Source organism: Podarcis vaucheri (genome assembly GCF_965113315.1).
Source record: "Podarcis vaucheri genome assembly, chromosome: 15".
NCBI classification, from domain to species: domain Eukaryota; kingdom Metazoa; phylum Chordata; class Lepidosauria; order Squamata; family Lacertidae; genus Podarcis; species Podarcis vaucheri.
The window spans coordinates 14230221-14249494 of NC_138753.1; the positions used below are offsets into that span (position 1 = coordinate 14230221).

At 48.4% G+C, this 19274-nt stretch overlaps 1 protein-coding gene across 4 annotated transcripts in view; it reads right to left on the reverse strand.

The window, feature by feature from the left end:
• Positions 1 to 568: 568 nt before the first annotated feature.
• Positions 569 to 19274, reverse strand: part of POR (cytochrome p450 oxidoreductase) — a 54644-nt gene continuing 35938 nt past the window's right edge. For all 4 annotated transcript variants that reach the window (XM_082201429.1, XM_082201427.1, XM_082201428.1 and 1 more), the window contains 13 exons: positions 18931 to 19059; positions 18415 to 18564; positions 16619 to 16743; positions 15424 to 15513; positions 14545 to 14643; positions 14178 to 14294; positions 12619 to 12737; positions 9109 to 9290; positions 7476 to 7625; positions 6073 to 6340; positions 5181 to 5326; positions 3904 to 3989; positions 569 to 2107 (listed from right to left, as the gene is read on the reverse strand). In XM_082201429.1, the coding sequence (XP_082057555.1) occupies positions 1963 to 2107; positions 3904 to 3989; positions 5181 to 5326; positions 6073 to 6340; positions 7476 to 7625; positions 9109 to 9290; positions 12619 to 12737; positions 14178 to 14294; positions 14545 to 14643; positions 15424 to 15513; positions 16619 to 16743; positions 18415 to 18564; positions 18931 to 19059 (1806 nt within the window). In that variant the 3' untranslated portion in view covers positions 569 to 1962. The remainder of the gene's footprint in view (positions 2108 to 3903; positions 3990 to 5180; positions 5327 to 6072; positions 6341 to 7475; positions 7626 to 9108; positions 9291 to 12618; positions 12738 to 14177; positions 14295 to 14544; positions 14644 to 15423; positions 15514 to 16618; positions 16744 to 18414; positions 18565 to 18930; positions 19060 to 19274) is intronic.

Below are 19274 nucleotides of genomic sequence, written 5' to 3' on the forward strand. Positions count from 1 at the left end.
GATCCTTGCAGACCTGTTCAGAACTTCCCCCCTCTGTCTGCTGTACCTGTTGTAATGCACTGTGCCAGATGCCGTCTGGCTTTGTGGCTTCCTAAGCACACGATAGCTGAGCTGGTTAGAGCATGGTGTCAAGGTTGCAAGTTCGAGCCCCCATGGGACAGCTGCATATTTCTGCATTGCAGAGGGTTGGACTAGAATGGTCCTCAGGGTCCCTTCCAACTCTACAATTCTGTGATTCCTTCCTTCCTTACATTTCATACAAATCAAATGGTAACGCAGCATAAGAAATAGTGCATTGGCTGTGCAGCCTCCCATCTCCAACCCCAAATCCACAGACCACGTTGTGGACTCCAAGTGGACCTCAGCTTGGGAAACCCTGTAGTAAAAACTCTCTCCAAATAGCGGTCTGTAAAGATTAGCAGCGTTGGCGAGTGGGTTGCTGCCCACTACACGTGCCTTGATAATGGTTTGGTGCATCCGTGGAAGGTAAGGCTGGGAGCATCACTCCAGTTCCAGCTTCAGCTCCACAAGCCCCCACCCCACACAAGGCCTAAGAAGGAGGCAGAGGAAAAGAATCAGGCCATATTTTATTCCAAGAGCAAAGTCTCCTTACAGTTATGTACATTCAGTGGACAAGCTGCTCACCCCAGCACTCAATCCAAACGTACATCCTTGGGCACACACTGGCAGCTTCAACACGAACCGTTAAGTTGCATGGCTGGGGAGGCAAGCCACACCGGGACTGAAAAGCGCCATGGCTGGGCTCGGCCATGGCACACACATTTCTCATGCCAGGGGCAGCACCCCATCGGTCTCAGCAAGGGGGAAATGACAGGCGGGCCTAGGAACTGGCCGGAGGGGGCCGCCATGTCCGGAATGGGCTTCCCCACTGTTTGGGCGGGAGAGGGAGGGAAATTAAGTGCCAACGAAAGAGGACTGGACAGCCAGGTACTGTCCTCCAGCCCAGACTGAACTGTGTTACCCTGATCCACTGCCACCCTCCATGGCTGTCTGCTGGTACAGCAGAGAGGGCGAGAGTTTCATCCAATGAGGCTGTAACAGGAGGGGACGCAGGCAAGAGGCAGGACTGCCATCCCCAGACAGGTGAGCCTGAGACATGCCAGCATGCAGCACCAGGTATCAGATCAGGACAGCCGCCAACCCAAATGCACACCTCCCGCGTTTGATCCAATTTCACACAGATGGTATAAGGTCTCCAAGCTTGTTCTAGGCACAGTAAGAAGTGTAGGGGCAGGGAGAAAAAAGCCCCCCTACGCTCACACTGCTGGCTTCTTAAATACGTCGTTTTGCTCTCCACTTGACCCCCACCCTGTTATCCTACTGGGGACCCCCCCAACAGCACAGGTCACTGGTCACTAAAACCCAAAGCAATGCCATCTCTGGCTGCGGCAGGAGCACCCTTCACATCAGCTTGGGAAGGGTGGGGGGCGGGTCTGGGGGGCCTGATCGTTTCCCGCAGGCTAACTGAAAGCTACGCATCTTCCGAGGAGTTAAGAGGAAGGGGTCAGCACCCGAGCCCCGCTTTTGCAGCTTCTCCTGATGCAGAGACGCCCGCCAGATGGGACTGGAGCGAAGTTCCGTTTCCCCCAAAAATGAAAGTAAGTTTTGACATGTAGAGAAGAGAGGATGAAAAACGCTGCACACCCAGAAGTCCTCTGAGGAGCAGCAGCAGCAATTGCAGAGAGAGAGAGAGAGAGCGCGACTGGTGATTCTGGCCTGAGGTGGCCTAACCCGCCCCCTGGAAAACCCTCCCAAGTCACCCTGCGGCACACTCTTAACATTGAATGAATGGGAGGGAGCGAGGAGGGAGCCAGGTGTGCACACCTGCGCACAGTCCCACAGGGGGGCAGGATGCGCAGCCAAGTGAGAGTCCCTTCCCTGCCCCTCCTGCAGCCCCCCACTGAGAACCGCCCCCCCTCTACCCAGCAAGCCCCGCCCACCCTAACTCCAGACGTCCAGGGAATAGCGCCCCTTGGTCATCAGCTTCTTGACGTAATCCACAGCCTGCTGCTGGTTCATCTTCCCATACTCAGCCACGATCTCGTAGAAGGTGTTTTGCACGTCGCGGGCCATGTTCCGGGCATCGCTGCAAAGAGGAAGACCCCCGCAGAGAGGGGGAGGTCCCGTTAGGTCAAGTGCAGCCCTTATTTATTGCATTCATACCCAACCTGGTCTCTCACTAGTTTGAAAATCGAACCACATGGAAGTCTCTTCAGATTTGACTCAAGGGCAGGTTTTAGGATGCAGGTGGGCAGGGTGGGGAAACACACAGAGGGGTGAAATTTCAGTGGGCAGTTTCAGGTTAAAAAGGTAAAGGTAAAGGGACCCCTGACCATTAGGTCCAGTCGTGACTGACTCTGGGGTTGCGGCGCTCATTTCGCTTTATTGGCCGAGGGAGCCGGCGTACAGCTTCTGGGTCTTGTGGCCAGCATGACTAAGCCGCTTCTGGTGAACCAGAGCAGCGCACAGAAACGCCGTTTACCTTCCCACCAGAGTGGTACCTATTTACAGTGGTACCTCGGGTTACATATGCTTCAGGTTACATACGCTTCAGGTTACACACTCCGCTAACCTAGAAATAGTGCTTCAGGTTAAGAACAGAAATTGGGCTCCAGTGGCGCGGCGGCAGCAGGAGGCCCCATTAGTTAAAGTGGTGCTTCAGGTTAAGAACTGTTTCAGGTTAAGTACGGACCTCCGGAATGAATTAAGAACTTAACCCGAGGTAACACTGTATCTTCTTGCACTCTGACGTGCTTTTGAACTGCTAGGTTGACAGGAGCAGGGACTGAGCAACCGGAGCTCATCCCGTCGCGGGGATTTGAACCGCCGACCTTCTGATCGGCAAGTCCTAGGCTCTGTGGTTTAACCCACAGTGCCACCCGCGTCCCGAACCTTCAGGTTAGGCTGAAGCAAACTGTGAAAGGAGTTTTATGCAACTTAATGCAGCCTCATAGGGAAACATTTTTCTTGGAAAATGAGCGGAGGACTCATTGCATCCAAATCTGGTGAGCAAGCCCTTGATTGAAACATCAGGAAGAACTTTCTGATAGTAAGAGCTGTTCAACAGTGGAACGGTCTCCCTCTGGAGGTTGTGGACTCTCCTTCCTTGGAGGTTTTTAAGCAGAGGTTGGATGGCCGTCTGTCATGGATGCTTTGGTTGAGATTCCTGCATTGCAGGGGTTTGGACTAGATGACCCCTGGGTCCCTTCCAACTCTAAAATTCTACAATTCAAATCCTATGTCTTAATTTTTAATGGCTCACAGCTCAGTCACAGAGCAGAAGGCACCAGGTTCTGGGAGGAAACTCTGCTCAACAAATGGAACTCATGTTGGGTTTGAAGACAGATTCCCCATCGTTTTGGGAGACAGAGGCATCATTTTCTTTCAACTGAAACACGGCTCTTGACATACACAGCCTTTTGATGGAGAAGTTCAGCTTCACCACTTCGAGAACTTTCAGTAAATACTTGTACATGAAACTGACTATCATAAGTCAGGCCATCGGTCTGCCTTGCCCAGGACTGTCTCCTCTTACAGATATAACTTCTGAGCTGAATTGAAGACCTGGAAGTTGCCTTAAGAGAGTCACCCAGGCCAACTCCTCTGCTCAAGGCAGCAACCGTCCTCTGCTTACATACCTCCTCACTAAAGGAGAGTCCACCTCTTCCTGAGCCAGCTCATTCCAGTCTCGGAGCAGCTGAGGCATTGAGGAAGTTTCTCCCAAACGTTTAGCCAAAAGTTTGCTCCTGTGCAGTTCCCAGCTGCTAGTCTTGGCCTCCTTTTCCTGCCTGCTCCATCTTCTGCAGCTCAGAGAGGCAAAGGGACTGCAGCAGCTGCCTCAAGAGAGGGCTCTACACACCCACAACCAAGCCCCCTACTCACCCGCACACGTAGATGTGCCCGTTTCCTTCGTGGATCAGCTTCCAGACATTCTCTTTGTTCTTCTTCAGCAGGTGCTGGACGTAAATCTAGAGAAGCAAAAGCAGATTGAGGGGGTGGGACGGGGAACAGAAGCCGTTCAAGCTTGTGAAGTCTCCCAGTTGTATCCTCTGCAGCCGTATCGTAAGAAGGACAAAGCAACTTCCCACCAACCCTAACTCTCTCTCTCTCTCAAAACACACATAGGCAAACTCGGCCCAGCCAGATGTTTTGGGACTACAACTCCCATCATCCCTGACCACTGGTCCTGTTAGCTAAGGATGATGGGAGTTGTAGTCTGGAGGGCCTAATTTGCCTATGCCTGCCTTAAATGCTTAAACAAATTTGCCTATGCCTGCCTTAAACGCCCTTTCCAAGTTTGCTGGGGCTGATGGGAGTTGTAGTCAAAACATCTCGAGGGTGTCGGGTTAGCATACCGTGTGGCATCCACTAGGAGCAGCCAACATGGTAACTTCCAGGTGTTGATGGACTCCAGCCCCCATCAGTCCCCCAGGAAGCACAGGGAATGGGATTATGGGAGTTGTATTCCAGCAACACCCAGAAGGTGTTACAGAATCTTATCCTCTGCTTCATTAAAACACACACACAGGGAAAAGCTTCTAGTCCTTATGATTGCAAAGGTGACTTGGCACATTTAAACAGAGAGAAGCCAAGGGAAGACAACTCTGAGGAAGGGCCCAGGTGGACAATTGCAGTGGCCCTACCACAAACTCGATCGGAGAGCATATATATCGGCTTGGCAAGAGTTCTTTGCCATGATGCCGTGTTTCTCAGCTACACCTCCTCTCCCATCAGTGCAACCCCCTTTCCCACCCCCTGAATAGGCCTGTCAACCCTGAGAAGTGATTTGTGCGCTGCCTTTGTATTTCAGATGCCCCACTGCTGATTTCCTCCTCCTTTTTATGCTGATGCTCTTATGACAATTTGCATTTCACCTTGCATTCCTTATTGGAGTTGCATTTATATAACTGTGTTGCCGGACAGATAGGACGTTGTGAAATTTATGTCGCATGCGGTGAACCTCCACGTGGCCTTCAGATGAAGGACAGTACATCAATTTAATTAAGAGGAAGACAAGAATGAAAAGGAGGAGGGCGATGGCCTCCCTGCAGTGTCAGAATTACGCTTGACTGACAAAGCCCTGCAAAAATCAAGGGAGGTGCACAGGATCACAGAGTTGGAGGAAGCCCAGATGATCGTCCAGTCTAATGCAGGAATACCTTCTGAGGTTGGTCCCTGGAGAAAGCAACGTTGAGCTGAGTGAGGGCCCCTTCCTTGAGAAGCTTGGCCAGCTCCTCCTTGTAGAGGTAGTCCTCGTTCTCGTGCCGACAACCGTAATAAAGCACCGTCTCGCCCACATCCTTGCCTGGAACAGGAAAAAAAACCCATCCTTCACTCTGGTGCAACTTATTGACAGGCCTCTTGTGATGGAGGCTGCCCACTGCACCTCTGCGTGAAGTCCTGCTCTGAACTGGCCTCCCAATTGCAAGACTCATTTTATTTTATTAAACTTGCATCGTGCCCTTACAAAGGAGCTCAGAGACAAAGAAGGGGGTTGCGGTATGCCATCGAGCTTTCCCTCCCAAGGTGCCGGAGCCAAGACAGGGAGGAGTGCCCTCATTCTGATTTGGTTTTAGGCAACGCCAACATTGCCTGGTGGCGTTGACCTCCATTGCATCAGCAAGCCAGTTCAGAGCAAGGGCAACGCTTCACGCCCTTGCTCTGATTGGACTTCACAACATTGCTATGTCGCCTGGCAGCACTGGCCTACAAAGCACTGTTAAGTCCAATCAGAGCTCGACAGTGCTTCATGCACCCACCCCAGCATTTTACAGGGAAAAAGAACTGCGGAAGCCATGGAGAAGCCAGAGGTTTCTACAGAGACACCTCTACATCTAAGTCATGCAAGGACAAATTTCAGGCAGGCAAGAGCTTTTGCAACAGGCACAAAGCAAGGCCAATGAGCGGCCAGAGTCCCATAGCACTCTAGGCCTTGAGATCCCTCACCCCTAGTGCAGATTGTGGAATTCAACAACAAGCCATCCCAATTGCCACTGGCATGGCCAATCAGAGCCCAGTAAAGGGGGTGGGCTTGTTTGGAACGGCACCCACCTTGCTGCTTGAGCCAGCCCCGCTCCTGGATGAAGCCCATGAAGGGGGCAATGCCAGTGCCAGGCCCGATCATCAGGACGGGAGTGCTAGGCTTGAACGGCAGGCGGAACTGGGACTTCCGGACATACATGGGCACTGTGGACTTGTGCCCGTTCTCGTTGGGCTGCTTGTTCTTCAGCCAGCTAGTGGCCACCCCTTTGTTGATGCGGTCCGTCTTGGTCTTGTACTCCACCAGCACAGCACAGATGTGGATGGAGTTGGGTTGCACCTGGGAAGGGGGCGAGAAGAGAGGGAGAAGGCTGTTGGCAGGGTTGGTGGAGGAGCTCCAAGTCACTGGCCTGGGACAGTGACACTGGAGAAACAACCAGCGACGGTCCTGCAGATGATCCCAGTGACCAAGCCGGGATAGAACGGCTCAGCAAGCCCTGTCTTCCTCTCCCCCACCCTTCACCCCCAAAAGTATCCAGGCTGCTGCATTAAAATGAAACACCACGAAGGGCCAGGCATGGAATGCCAACTGTCAGTGCAGCTGGTGTGAGGGAAGTAGGAGGTCAGTTTGACCAGTCCTAGGGGAGGAATCCTCCACTAAAAAATAAAAGGACCCCTGGACGGTTAAGTCCAGTCAAAGGAGACTACAGGGTTGTGGCACTCATCTCGCTTTCAGGCCATTTTTAGGCATTTTCCCACAGACAGCTTCCCGGGTCATGTGACCAGCATAACTAAACCGTTTCTGGAGCAGCAGAAACCAGAGCGCATGGAAATGCCGTTTACCTTCCTGCCACAGCAGTACCTATTTGAGTACTAGAACTGGCATGCTTTTGAGCTGCTAGGTTGGCAGGAGAGACGCGGGTGGTGCTGTGGGTTAAACCAGAGCCTAGGACTTGCCGATCATAAGGTCGACGGTTCGAATCCCGTTGCTGGGTCCCTAATCCTGCCAACCTAGCAGTTCGAAAGCATGTCAATGTGCAAGTAGATAAATAGGTACCGCTCCGGCGGGAAGGTAAACGGCGTTTCTGTGCGCTGCTCTGGTTTGCCAGAAGCGGCTTAGTCATGCTGGCCACATGACCCAGAAGCTGAACGCTAACTCCCTCGGCCAATAAAGCGAGATGAGCGCCGCAACCCCAGAGTCGGTCACGACTGGACCTAATGGTCAGTGGTCTCTTTACCTTTAGGTTGGCAGGAGCTGGGACAGAGCAACGGGGATTTGAACCACCAACCTTCTGATCAACAAGCCCAAGAGGCCCAGTGGTTTAGACCACCCGCGTCCCTAACCTCCACTAAAGGCTAGAGCTGGCAGATGGAAAGAACTGAATGCCACACATTAACCAGCAGACAAGGCCTGCTAGGGTGGGAACCTGAGGAAGCCCCGGAACACCTCCCTCCCCCCCTCTCCCTGCGCTCACCTTGGACGTCGAAGCGATGGAATAGTAGCGAGCCTGCAGGCGGGGCAGCAGCTCGCAGAGGTGGTCAATGGGGGGCCGGAGGGAGGGCGTGTCCTGCAAGATGGCCAGGATGTTCCTCCGGGCTTCAACGACCCAGCTGAGGTACAGCGACTGCGTGGATCAAGGAAAGAAGAGACGCCCTCCAGTGAGCCACTGCTCGTCAGTGGTTCCTAAAGGGAGAAGTAGCACCCCCTGGGGGGCAGGGGCAGTGGGAGGACCTGGGGGTGGGGTGCTAAAAGGCAAGGAGGGCTGTTGGGGGGGGTTCCCCAGAGGTGTACATTTTGCTATGTATTTTGTGGTTTTTATATTGTAATTGTATGTTGTGAACTGCCCGAAGATCTACAAGCATAGGGCAGTATACAAATAATAATAACAACAACAAAGTAGTAGTAATAATAATAATGTATCAAAAAGCTGGTATCACTGGATCAAGTTCATCCATTTTGTTGAATTAAACTAAATAGTTTTAATGGGATTAATTAATTAAATGTGCCATTTGTTGCTACTGTTTTAAATTTTATTCTGTTAGTGGGCTGTGCAAACTGCTCTTCTGAATAATGTTTTTTGGAGGGTAGGGGGCACTGGGAGTGAGTTCATAGAACTCAAAGGGGACCGCGGCCCAAAAAAGATTTGGGAATTACTGAGCTACAGGCCATCCCCAGAAGAGCCCTCACTTGTTAGAATGACCCACAATGATGCATGCAGACACAGAGAACTAAGAGGAGATTTTAGTGCAAAAGGACTGTAAGTTCTATGGCAGAAGACAAATACTTAAGGCTAAACAGACCTGAGCATGTGCTCAGCTTAAGAATTTGTTTTCAGCACCACAAAGGATCCAAGCTGGGAGGGATGGGGAGACAAAGGGAATTCTCTCTCTGGTCAAAGCCCTGGAGAGACACTGCTGGTCTGAAAGGAGAATCCTGGCGGAAAGGGCCAGGAGGAAACCACTTGTGGCTCCCTGTCCTACCAAGCTAAGTGTGAGCTGGTGACCTGAGCTCACCTCCCTCCAGTCAGCTCAGTCAAGGGTCGTGTAAACAAATGCAGGGGTGAAAGATCATTTGAGCGCAGATCATCTCTACGCTTACGTGAGCTGAAAGCAAGTCCTTCTGGGGTGCAAAATCAGGGCAAACCTCCAGCTATTATAATTTCGAGAACTGCCGTTCTGGAAACTGGGCAGTTCATCAGCTTGACGTAACAAAAGGGAATCAATTGGAAGGACTCCTGGGTTAGGGATTGGGGGGGGGGGAATGCGAGTTTTTGCCTCTCAGCAATCAAAGCAGGAATCTGACATTCAATGAGGTGAAGCAACAGACAGGGAGTATGCGATTCACCTCTCTTCCATGACCAGTTGCTCTTTCCTGCTGGACCACTGAACAAGACTCCTCTAACTCTTGATGGGGAAAGGGTTAAGCTGGCACACAAACACATGCACACACTTGGCTGAAAAACAGCCCCTGCCCCACTCGGCTTGGCCCACTACGCCCGACACACCACGACCAGCTCCGGAATTGCAGAACGCTAATCAACGTTTTCTGAGACATCGCCTCCACACCACTAGGGGGGGCTAGCTGCGGAGGGTGTGGCCGGGACCTACCTTGCCTTCGGTGTGGGAGGAGGCCATCTTGCGCAGGTGCTCCTGCTGGGTGGCGTCCGTGGCGTACTGCGCCAGCTCGTAGAGGACGTTGGTGCGGGGCGGGTTCGTGATGTCTAAGTAGTAGGTCAGGGCTGTGCGGTAGGTCGTGGGGCAAGGGAACGGGTGCTTCTTGTTGGACTCCTCTGCAGGAAGGAGGCGGAGAGGGGAGAGTTGGGGAGCTGCGCTGGTCTTTTTCTGAAAGTCCAAGCAGCTCCCCAACCCTTTGGTGGGCCTGCATGGGCCACGGTTATCAAAGCAGTTTGATGCTGCTGTTCGTGGTCTCGATTTGGAAATTGGGCTTCCCTTATAGAGATGGCCCCAAGAACCACCCCTGGGGATGCCCTGTGAGCTGTTCCATCAGCTATGGAAGTCCACGTGACTGGGGCTCATAATAATAATAATAATAATAATAATAATAATAATAATAATAATAATAAATTTATACCCCGCCCATCTGGCTGGGCTTCCCCAGCCACTCTGGGTGGCTTCCAACAAAATATTAAAATACAGTAATGCATCAAACATTAAAAGCTTCCCTAAACAGGGCTGCCTTCAACAGTGGTCTCTCCCACCCTGCGATTTCCCCATTTTCTCTCTCTTGAGATTAAGGCAGACCCCCACTCTCACTGAGTTTTGGTGGTGAATCCCCTGTGGAAAAAAGGCTGCTGCTCTTGGGACTTTTAGTTTAGAGAAAAGGCAAGTGAGAGGTGACAGGATAGAAGTTTTCCAGAGATGGAAATAAGATAAAGTTTCAACCGGAGAAGAATGGCAGACTAAATTGATGGATTATGCCGAATTGGCAAAAATGACCAGAAGAATCAGAAAACAGGAAGACCAAAATTTCTATAAGGAATGGGGAAAATTTATAACTTATCTTAAAAACCATTGTAAACTGTTAAAACCGTTAGTAGGACTGGAATAACACTTGTAGTTTAATGGTGAATTTTGGACATAATGGAGATGTAAAAGATTCCAATTATCATAAAAAATGCAGGAGGAAAGGATTAACAATAGGACCCACAAAGGGAGGAGGGAAGTCCAGAAGATTCTTTGGAATCTTGTTTTTATGTTGTATATTGGATATGTGATTGTAAAACTTTGATCTGAAAACCAAATAAACAATTTTTTAAAAAGTAGTTTATAAAATTACACGTGGCATGGAGAAAGTGGATAGAGAAAAATGGTTTTCCTCCCTCTCATAGCAGTAGAACTCATGGGCATCCCATTTAACTGAATGTTGGAAGTTTTGGGACAGACAGAAAAAAGTCCTTCTTCACTCGGTTAAACTATGGAACTCCCTCCCACAGGAGGCAGTGATGGCCACCAACTTGGATGGCTTTAAAATGTTATCAGGGGCTAATAGCCACAATGGCTATGCTCTGCCTTTGCAGCTGGAGGCATAGATGCTTCTGAATACCAGTTGCTGGAAACCACAAGAGCTGGGGGCTCTTGGGCTCAGGACTTGCTTGTGGGTTTCCCACAGGCATCTGGGTGGGCACTGTGAGAACAGGATGCTGGACTAGATAGGCCACTGGCCTGATCCAGCAGGGCTCTTCTCGAGTTCTTCTGAAGGGAACTCGTGCAAGCCCATTCACGCTTGAAATTAGAGAGGCTCAAGTGAGAAAAATAACAGCAAATGAATGGGACAAGCAAGAAGAAATGAGCGTTACGAGAAACGACACCCTGAACGGCCTCAATCGGCCACTGGGCAAGGAGCCTGCCTGAGGGAAAGCCGAACTCCTCAAAGATTCTGGGCAAATGCAAAGAAACTGCAGATGACAGAGTTATTCAAGGCACTCCTGTGTCTCCACCACCACTTAACTGTGAACTCAGTGGGGTGAAGAGAGCTCTGCAGCCCACAGAAAATGCATGGGTGATCTCAGGTTCATAAAGAGGATGGGAAAAGGTTCTGGAAGGCAGGCTAGAATTCAAGCCAAGGAACCAGCCTGGACAGCTGGGTGCCAAACAGCTTTAGATCCAGAACTCAAGGGAAGAGAAACTGGTTCTGCCACAAAGCTCATTCCAACCTGGATAGCTGTTTTGTTTTTGTTTTTTTACAAAAAGCTTCTTTGCACCAACATGGAATTAGATTGCGCAAGCAGAAGCAAGTGTTGTACAGCAAGTGCAACTCTGTGCGATACCACAAAGAGGGTTCAGATTTGGAAATGCCTTTGTGAGTAGACAATTTTATCAGATTCTTGGAGAGTTATGCCTGCTGCGCTGTAGAAGGCGGGTGGACCTCTTGTTTGGTACACAAAGGAGCACCAAGGAGGGGAGAAGATTAAGGGCTCATCTTATTATCATAGTATTGTTGAGTTGAATAAAAGAATATGGAAAAATTGGATTTCTAAATAGGTAAAAATTTAATGTTATAATATATTAAGATCAAAGATCAGGATAATAAGGAGGGAAAGAAATTGCTGAATTAATTAATTGAATTGGAACACAAAAAGGGAGGTATGAGGAGGTCAGGGAAACAAGGATATGAATGTAAGATATGGAAAGGTTGATTTTTTATTTTTATTTTTTACTCTGTATTTTTCTTGCACTTTTATTTTTGTTTTTTACTTTTGTATTTCTTGTTTTTATGTAATTCCTTTTTCTGAAACTTTAATAAATATTTTATTTAAAAAAATAGAATTGTTGAGTTGGAAGGGGTCCCGAGGGTTATCTAGTCCAACCCCCTGCAATGAAGGATTCTGGGAAATACAGCTAGTTGAGGGTGCTGAGAGTTGCTGGCAGGCCCCCATTCCCCTCAGGCAGTTACAATTCCTAGCGTAGTTAAGCAATCAAACCCTCCTCACAAAGAACTATGGGAAATTTTAGCTCTGGGAGCTGAATAGGGGACTCCTAGAAACTCAGCACCCTAAACAAACTCCAGCTCCCAGACTTCTCTGAAGGAAGCCAGGACTGCTTAAAGTGGTATCACAGTGCTTTGAATGTATTGTGTGAATGTGGCCATAGTGTGCTGTAAGGCATTAAATGATAATAATGAAGGAGGTTTGGGTAAGGGTTGCCATATTTCAGAAATATGGCAAAGTTGTTGAGGGTTTATTTTGTTTTGGCCAAAGCTGTTGAGGCTTTTTATCTTTTTGCAAAATCTCAAAAAAGAAGTTTTTGAGCTATTTTTAAGGAAATTCACCAAAATCTAGACCTCCGGCAGGGCTTGCCATACGTCCCAGACACTTCAGCGTTTTCCGCCCAGACACTGCTCTCAGAGGAGGGTGCCTGTCTTATCTCCTAGTGAGCTGTTGGCTTGAGATCACCTCCCTCCAGTCAGCTCAGTCAAGGGTCTTGTAAAAAAACGCAGGGGTGAAAGAGCATTTGAGTGCAGATCATCTCTATGCTTAAGTGAGCTATTTACATTTTGAGAACTGCCGTTCTGGAGACTGGACGGTTCATCAGCTTGACAAAATGAAAGGGAATAAATTGGAAGGACTGCTTTTCAGGGGTGGGGGAGAGAATACTCACCATCTAGATTGTTCAGAGAAATAACCATATCTAAATCTGCACCAAGGATTTCCCCAAGCTGGTTGACCAGCGAAGTGTCGTTGGCTGGGTACACAGCGACGTGGTCCCCAGATTCGTATCTGGCAAAGAGATCAAGAGAGAGGCCTTGTCTCACCTGGTCTGGCTTTCAGAGCAGAACCCCAACTCTGGCTGTATGGAATTGGGGTCAAGGAGACCCAGATGGCATCTCTAGGTAGGGCTGGGGGAGACCAGAAACCCTGCCTGAAACCCTGGAGACCCACTGCCAGTCAGTGTAGACAATACTGAGTTAGATGGCCCGTGGGCCTGACTATTTTCCACTTAAAACGCAATTGAAGAAATACAGTGGGATAAGTGCATCTGATCAGGTCTCAGCATGTGATTGTATAAAAGAGTGATTATTGCACAAGGCTGGGATCTAGATTCTGTGTAGTGATCTGTGAAAATAATTCCAATGGGATCTTCTTGGGTTGCCATATTTCAAAAGCTGTTTTCTTTTGTTTTGGGGAAAGTTGTTCAGCTTTCCGATATGGAGTGTGGAAGCACCTACACTTTGGCTGCGGGGGACTATGGCTCTGGTAACCTGCAGGTTAATTACTGCAATGCTATATGAGGCCCAAACTTACAGCAACCCTTGGGCTGCCATACGCCAGGGTTTCCCCCAACATTTCAAACAATTTCTGAAAATTCCACCCAGACGCTATTTTCGGCAGACAAATCCGGGAGATTCCAGAAGTATGGCAGCCCTATTCTGCATTCATGCACTTCGCTTCCTGGAAGTACGATTTCGAAAAACCTGAGCTGCCAACATCTCATTGTCTAAATAGCAGCATCAACTTAAGGAAGACGTCGCATTGCTCGCTGCGAAGTCCTGCACATTTATAGTTGGAACTGAAGTCCCATTGAGTTCAGCAGAGCTTACTTACCATCACACATCCTTGGCATTTTCTTCCCTCCACCCCCCCCCCAAAAAAATCGATTTTAATAGAGGCCTCCCTAGCTCCAACCTTCCTTTATGCAAAATCATAAGCTAGGCATGGGGAAAGGATTGAAACACCAGAGAAAAACAGGCCCACTTTTACTTTAGGAGAATTTACACAAGTTGGGGTGGGTGGGGAAGCAGAGTATTTGTACCCTTCAGGGATCAGTTATGCCCTCGGAAAATGCAAGATGGTTAAAATGCCTGGAAGTACAAAGCAAAATGTTGTGTCGATTAAACACCAGGCAGGCAAGAGGTTAACAAAAGGCAAGAGGAACTGTTTTTCTCTAGGCAACGTAAAACGAATGGAACTGCTATTTTCAGGGGCAGTCTATCTCTGAACATCACTTGCTGGCAGGGAGGACAGGAGAGAGACTATTATCATGTTCTGCAGATGGGATCCCTGGAAGAGACATCCGTCTACTGTGAGAATCAAGGGACAGCCCCAGAAAGGATCTGTTTTCTCCTGCTCCAAGAAAGCTTTTCAGATTTCAAGTCATGCAACAAACTCAAGGAAGATGGGGTATGCAGGTGAATCAAATCCATTCTTAAGCCATTTTACCTGATTTTGGAGCCTGTAATATCCAGTTCCAGGTGCATGAGGTACCTGTCCCCGCCTTGGTTCAGCTTCCGGTTCACAGAAACAGGCGCCAGGAAGGGGTTCTTGGCATCGAACGGCCTGGAATGAACCAAGAAGACCCATTAGACTTATTAGACTACATTTCTTCGATCTACAGAACTAGCGCTGTTACCGGTGCCATATAATACCTGTTCCACATTTGCAAGAGATTGTGGAAGCACCTACACTTTGGCTGCAGTGGACTATGGGCTCCATTACTGCAATGCTATTTGAGGCCCAAACTTACAGTGACCCTTGGGGGGGGGAGTCCTGATACCAACCCTGCTGCTCCCACAAATGTGGCACTTACGGTTTTTGGTTCTCGTAGCTCTTGAGGCGGCCCATTTCGCCTGTGTAAACCTTGTCGGGGCTGATGTCCGTGTGGACCACCAGCTCGTACTGCCGTATGCTGGGGGAGGAGAAGAAGGAGAAGTCAGAGGCAAGGACAAAACGGCCAGCTTCTCAGCTCTCCAGAGGACAACAGAGGAGAGCCAAGCAGATGATACTGCCCAGTTCTTAGACTTGGGACTGTTCGTGACTGTTCTTAGACTTGGGACTGTTCCCCAATTGTGGAAGGCCTTCCCTAGTGATGTGCGCCTGTGTCCATTGTTATTAGCTTGCAGCAGGCATTTGAAAATATTCCTGTGGACTCAGGCACATTGCTGGCTGAAGACTACTGTTCCAAGCAACCCCGTGGGATCACCAGATGAAATCATGTGTTTAACTTTCTAAACTGCTATTTAAAAAACTGAACTGTAATTGACTTTATGTGTTTGTTGTTTTAAATGTGTCTAGAGAGTTCTAATCTGCTTTAAAATGTTGTTTTGCTTTTGTTTTAAACAGTACGCTGTTTGCTGCCTTGAGGAGGACGGGTGGGATATATTTTCAAAAAATAAAATTAATCATCATTAGACAGGACCAGGTTCAAGAGAGTTTACTGTTCCCAAGTGGCAATCTTGAGACAGAGACAATGGGTTGCATCAGACATACTCAAGAGTAAATCCTTTGAAAGCAATGGGGAAAGCCCATTAACTTCATTCAGAGTGAAAGGTAGATGCATACACCCCAGAGGGGCCCAGCTGTGGCCACACGGCAAGCCAACAGCAGAGCCTCATCTCCCACACTCAAACTGAAGCTCCATCTGCAGCGGTTCTCAATCCCGCTACCGCCACCATCTCTTAGGACTGACCTGGTTTCGTCTCCTGTGGCTTCCACGCCGAAATGTTCACAGACTGCCGGCCAGAACTGCTCACGCCACGTGATGAAATCTTCTTCCAGGCTGTCGAGAGAAGCGATGGCAGGATAGGGGGTGGGAAGCAAAGTTGTCATTTAGAACAAAACAGCAGCAAGCTGAATGCCAGTGCAACCCCCTGAAGGGAGAGGAGAGATGCCAGACCATCCTTGGAGGGCACTGGACAAACCCACCAATAATAATAATAATAATAATAATAATAATAATAATAATAATAATATTTATACCCTCCCCATCTGACTGGGTTTCCCCAGCAACTCTGGGCAGCATACAGCACATAAAAAATGGCAAAAAAATAGACATGAAAAACCTCCCTTAAGAGGGTTGCCTTCAGATGTCTTCTAAAAGTCAGATAGTTGTTTATTTCATCATCATAATCATCATCATCACTATTATTATTATATGCCTAGCGTCTCAAGCCTTGTTTCAGGATCATGGATTAAAAGCTTCTTGCATGCACAGGTTAGGGAGAAGGTTCATTTCCACCCCCCACCGCCAACTTCATTTGCTTCTCTCACGCTCAGCCCTCTCTACAATCACGGAAATGCCTCTTTAAAATTAGAAAGCCGCTTTTCTCAAAGCAGAACCTGCCACTCAAAAACCATTTGCTCTTAGCCACTTTCACTAATGCTCAACTTCGTGGCTGCTGCATTTCTAGTCTTCTCAGCGGTTCCAGCAGAATTATTATTTCTTTAATAATAATAATAATTTTTATTTATACCCCGCCCTCCCCAGCCAAGACCGGGCTCAGAGCGGCTTACAAGCAATAATAAAAACAAGTTGAATGATTACAACTTAAAAACAAAATTAAAATACAACATTAAAATATTGAAACATTAAAATATTAAAATGTAGCCTCATCGCAGGAGGAGAAGGAAAAGAAAAAAGAAAGAGAGGGAGGGAATAAAAGCATTTTTAAGCATTCAGAATAGCATTTGTTAAAGGGTGAGAAGAAAAGGACAAATTCGGCACTTGAAGTCCTAAAATCACAGAATAGTAGAGTTGAAAGGGTCCCAAAGAAGTCATCTAGTCCAACCCCCTGAAATGAAGGAATATGCAGCTGTCCCATACGGGGATTTGAACCTGCAACCCATGGCAACTGAGCTATCCAGGCTGACCAAGGCTCACTTACTTCCCGTCGTCGTCTCCCAGCCCGAGTTCAAAGATCCGCTGGGCTCCAAGCTCTTCCAGCCTCTTGTCCACATACTTCCCCATGGCGTTGAAATGCTCATAGGTCTTGTTCCCCAAGCCAAACACCTAAGAAAGCAACAACAACAACCAGTGTCAGCTTGTTGGCTCTTTCTGCAAAAGGCACATCTCTCTGGAGCTCAGGAAACAGTTTTGGTCTGGTAAAGATTCAAAGGCTTTGGCTTTGTTTAGCAAAGAGAAACAACACCGCGAGAGGCGTTTTCTAAAAGTTGCTCCAGCAACTCTTCCCTGTAAGTCTTGCCCCAATGAGGCAGTTGGAAGGACTGAAAGTCCCCTGCCTCCCCACAGCTGCCTATGCCCCCTTCTCTCCTGGGTTTTTGGCAAGCAATCGGAGACTGCGCCTGCGCACAGCCAATATCACCTCCACTCTATTCATTTCTCTGTGTGTTTGGGGAGACCAGGTAGGAGGTGAGCGGGTCACAGCAGGAGGGGGAGACACCCTGGATTCTGCAGCAGCCTGCCTCATCTCTGTCTCCTGGTCCCCCTCCTCTCCTGCCTCTGAACTGCTCTCTGTCACAGTCTCTTCTTGCTCACTAAACCCTGTTGCCTCTTCTGCTTTCGACCCCTCCTCCTCCCAGTCTCCTCCTCCTCCTCCCTCTGACCACTCATCGTCATCCCGCCACCAATCCCCAGGCTCTGACCCTTCTTCCCCTGGGGGTTCCCTTGGGGGTTCCCCAGCTGCTGCCTCCCCCCACTCCTCTGAATCTAGCCAGTCCATGACATCCACATTCTTCTGATGAGATGCTCATTTCGTCAGTTTCCATGAGAGCCACAATATGGCAAGAGCAGGGGGGAGGGAGCCTCTGCAGGTTTAAGGGGCTGGGTATGTTTCAAGGCTAAAATCATTGAGGTCATTTGCCACTCAGAATTCAGATTCACTGGGAGAAGCTGTTGAATGGTTTATTTAAATATCAAGGTTCATTACTGTTTCACAAGATGTGTATCTCTTTAAAGGCCAGAGTAAATATCATGACCTAGTTTCACAGCTGTGAAGCAGTATAGCAGGTGCTGTTAAGTTGTGTTAATTAAGCTGTGTCAGCAATTGGGTATAGTATATAAAGAGCAGCATATACCTCTCTCAGTACCCTGGTGAATGGGTCATACTTATAGATTTAATGTAAGAGGAGTTTTTGTTTTTGTAATTAAAGCCAAGCAAAATATATTTCTGCATTTCTTCATTGTTTCCTGAACGTGTGGTCTCCCCAGCATACTTTCTGCTGCGCAATAAATCTGCTAAATAGGAATCGACCCGATGACAGATTTCAAAAAGACTGGAGCAAATTTATATATTATTTGAAAGAAAATTGTAAACACATGAAAACGTTTGGTAATGTGGAAAGAAGGAGCTAATTTACAAATGAGAGGGTGATTTTTAAAAGATGATATAAGGTAAAGAAGTGATTATAGAAATGCGATAAATATGTTAAAGTTATAGGAAAGTCAGAAAGAGTGAGGGAAGGAGGTTGATGTTCTTTTTGAGTAATAATGTAAGCTTTGGATATGTACAATGAAATGAAATGAAATATGGAAAACTCAATAAAAATCATGATTAAAAAAATAATAATCTGCTAAATACGCAACAGATGCAACTAGATTTTGAGGCAAAGAGCCTGAAATAGCCCTAATGCAGCTTCTTTTACACAAACACACATACCACTTACATATGTCAAACCTGAGCCCCAGAAAAAGAATGGCAGAGGGAGAAATAAAAATGCTCACTGCAAATTTGAGGCCGGAGAGGTCAGCGTCCGTTTCCTGCAGCCAATCGTAGAAATCCTGGGCGTTGTCTGTGGGATCCCCTTCTCCGTAAGTGGCCATACAGAAGACCGCTAGCGACTTATCGATCTCAGAGAGGCGGCTCAAGTCGGCCTGGGAATGAGAATGGGGCAGCACGTAAGGAGACAGCTCCTGAGAATGTCAAGAGTTCCCCAGAAGAATCCCAAACACCCCCGGGCATGTGATCTTAGGTAACTATCTTCCTTTGGTTGGAAACGTTCTTTGGGACGAGCCAAGTATTTGTGTGCAAGACAGATGTTGAAAGCACATTATGTCACCCACTCATCCCACGTCTCCAATGTGAAGGGGAGGACAATGCTTAGGTTGCAAGAAGGCAAAGTTACACAAAGGAATTCCTGAAGCAATTCAGAGAAGGCCTTGCTTGTGGGAAAAGCAGAGCAGGGCTTGTCCCTCATCACGTCAAGGACCCAAAAGGGCTGGATTTTGCAGAGGACATACCAGGTCGTACTCCTCTGGGTCGGCAGACATGCCCCGCATCCCGTAACGATGGGCGTCTTTAGCAAGGCGGTTGGCAAATTCTTCACCTGTTCCCGTCTGAGATCCATAGAACACCACTATGTTTCTGCCCTGAGAAGGAAAGACAACTCAAGTCGGTTCAAAAACTCTGGGATCGCTCATCACCAAAGGCCTGGTCCCAACCTCCCTGAATCGCTCTCTGCAAACTTGCTCTGCTCCACACTGGGGCAGCAGGTGAAAGTGGTAAAACCCTCCCTGAATGGCACCCATTTCAGACAGCGGGAAGGTACGGGGGAGAGTTTTGTGGGGGTTTGACGTGAATCGAC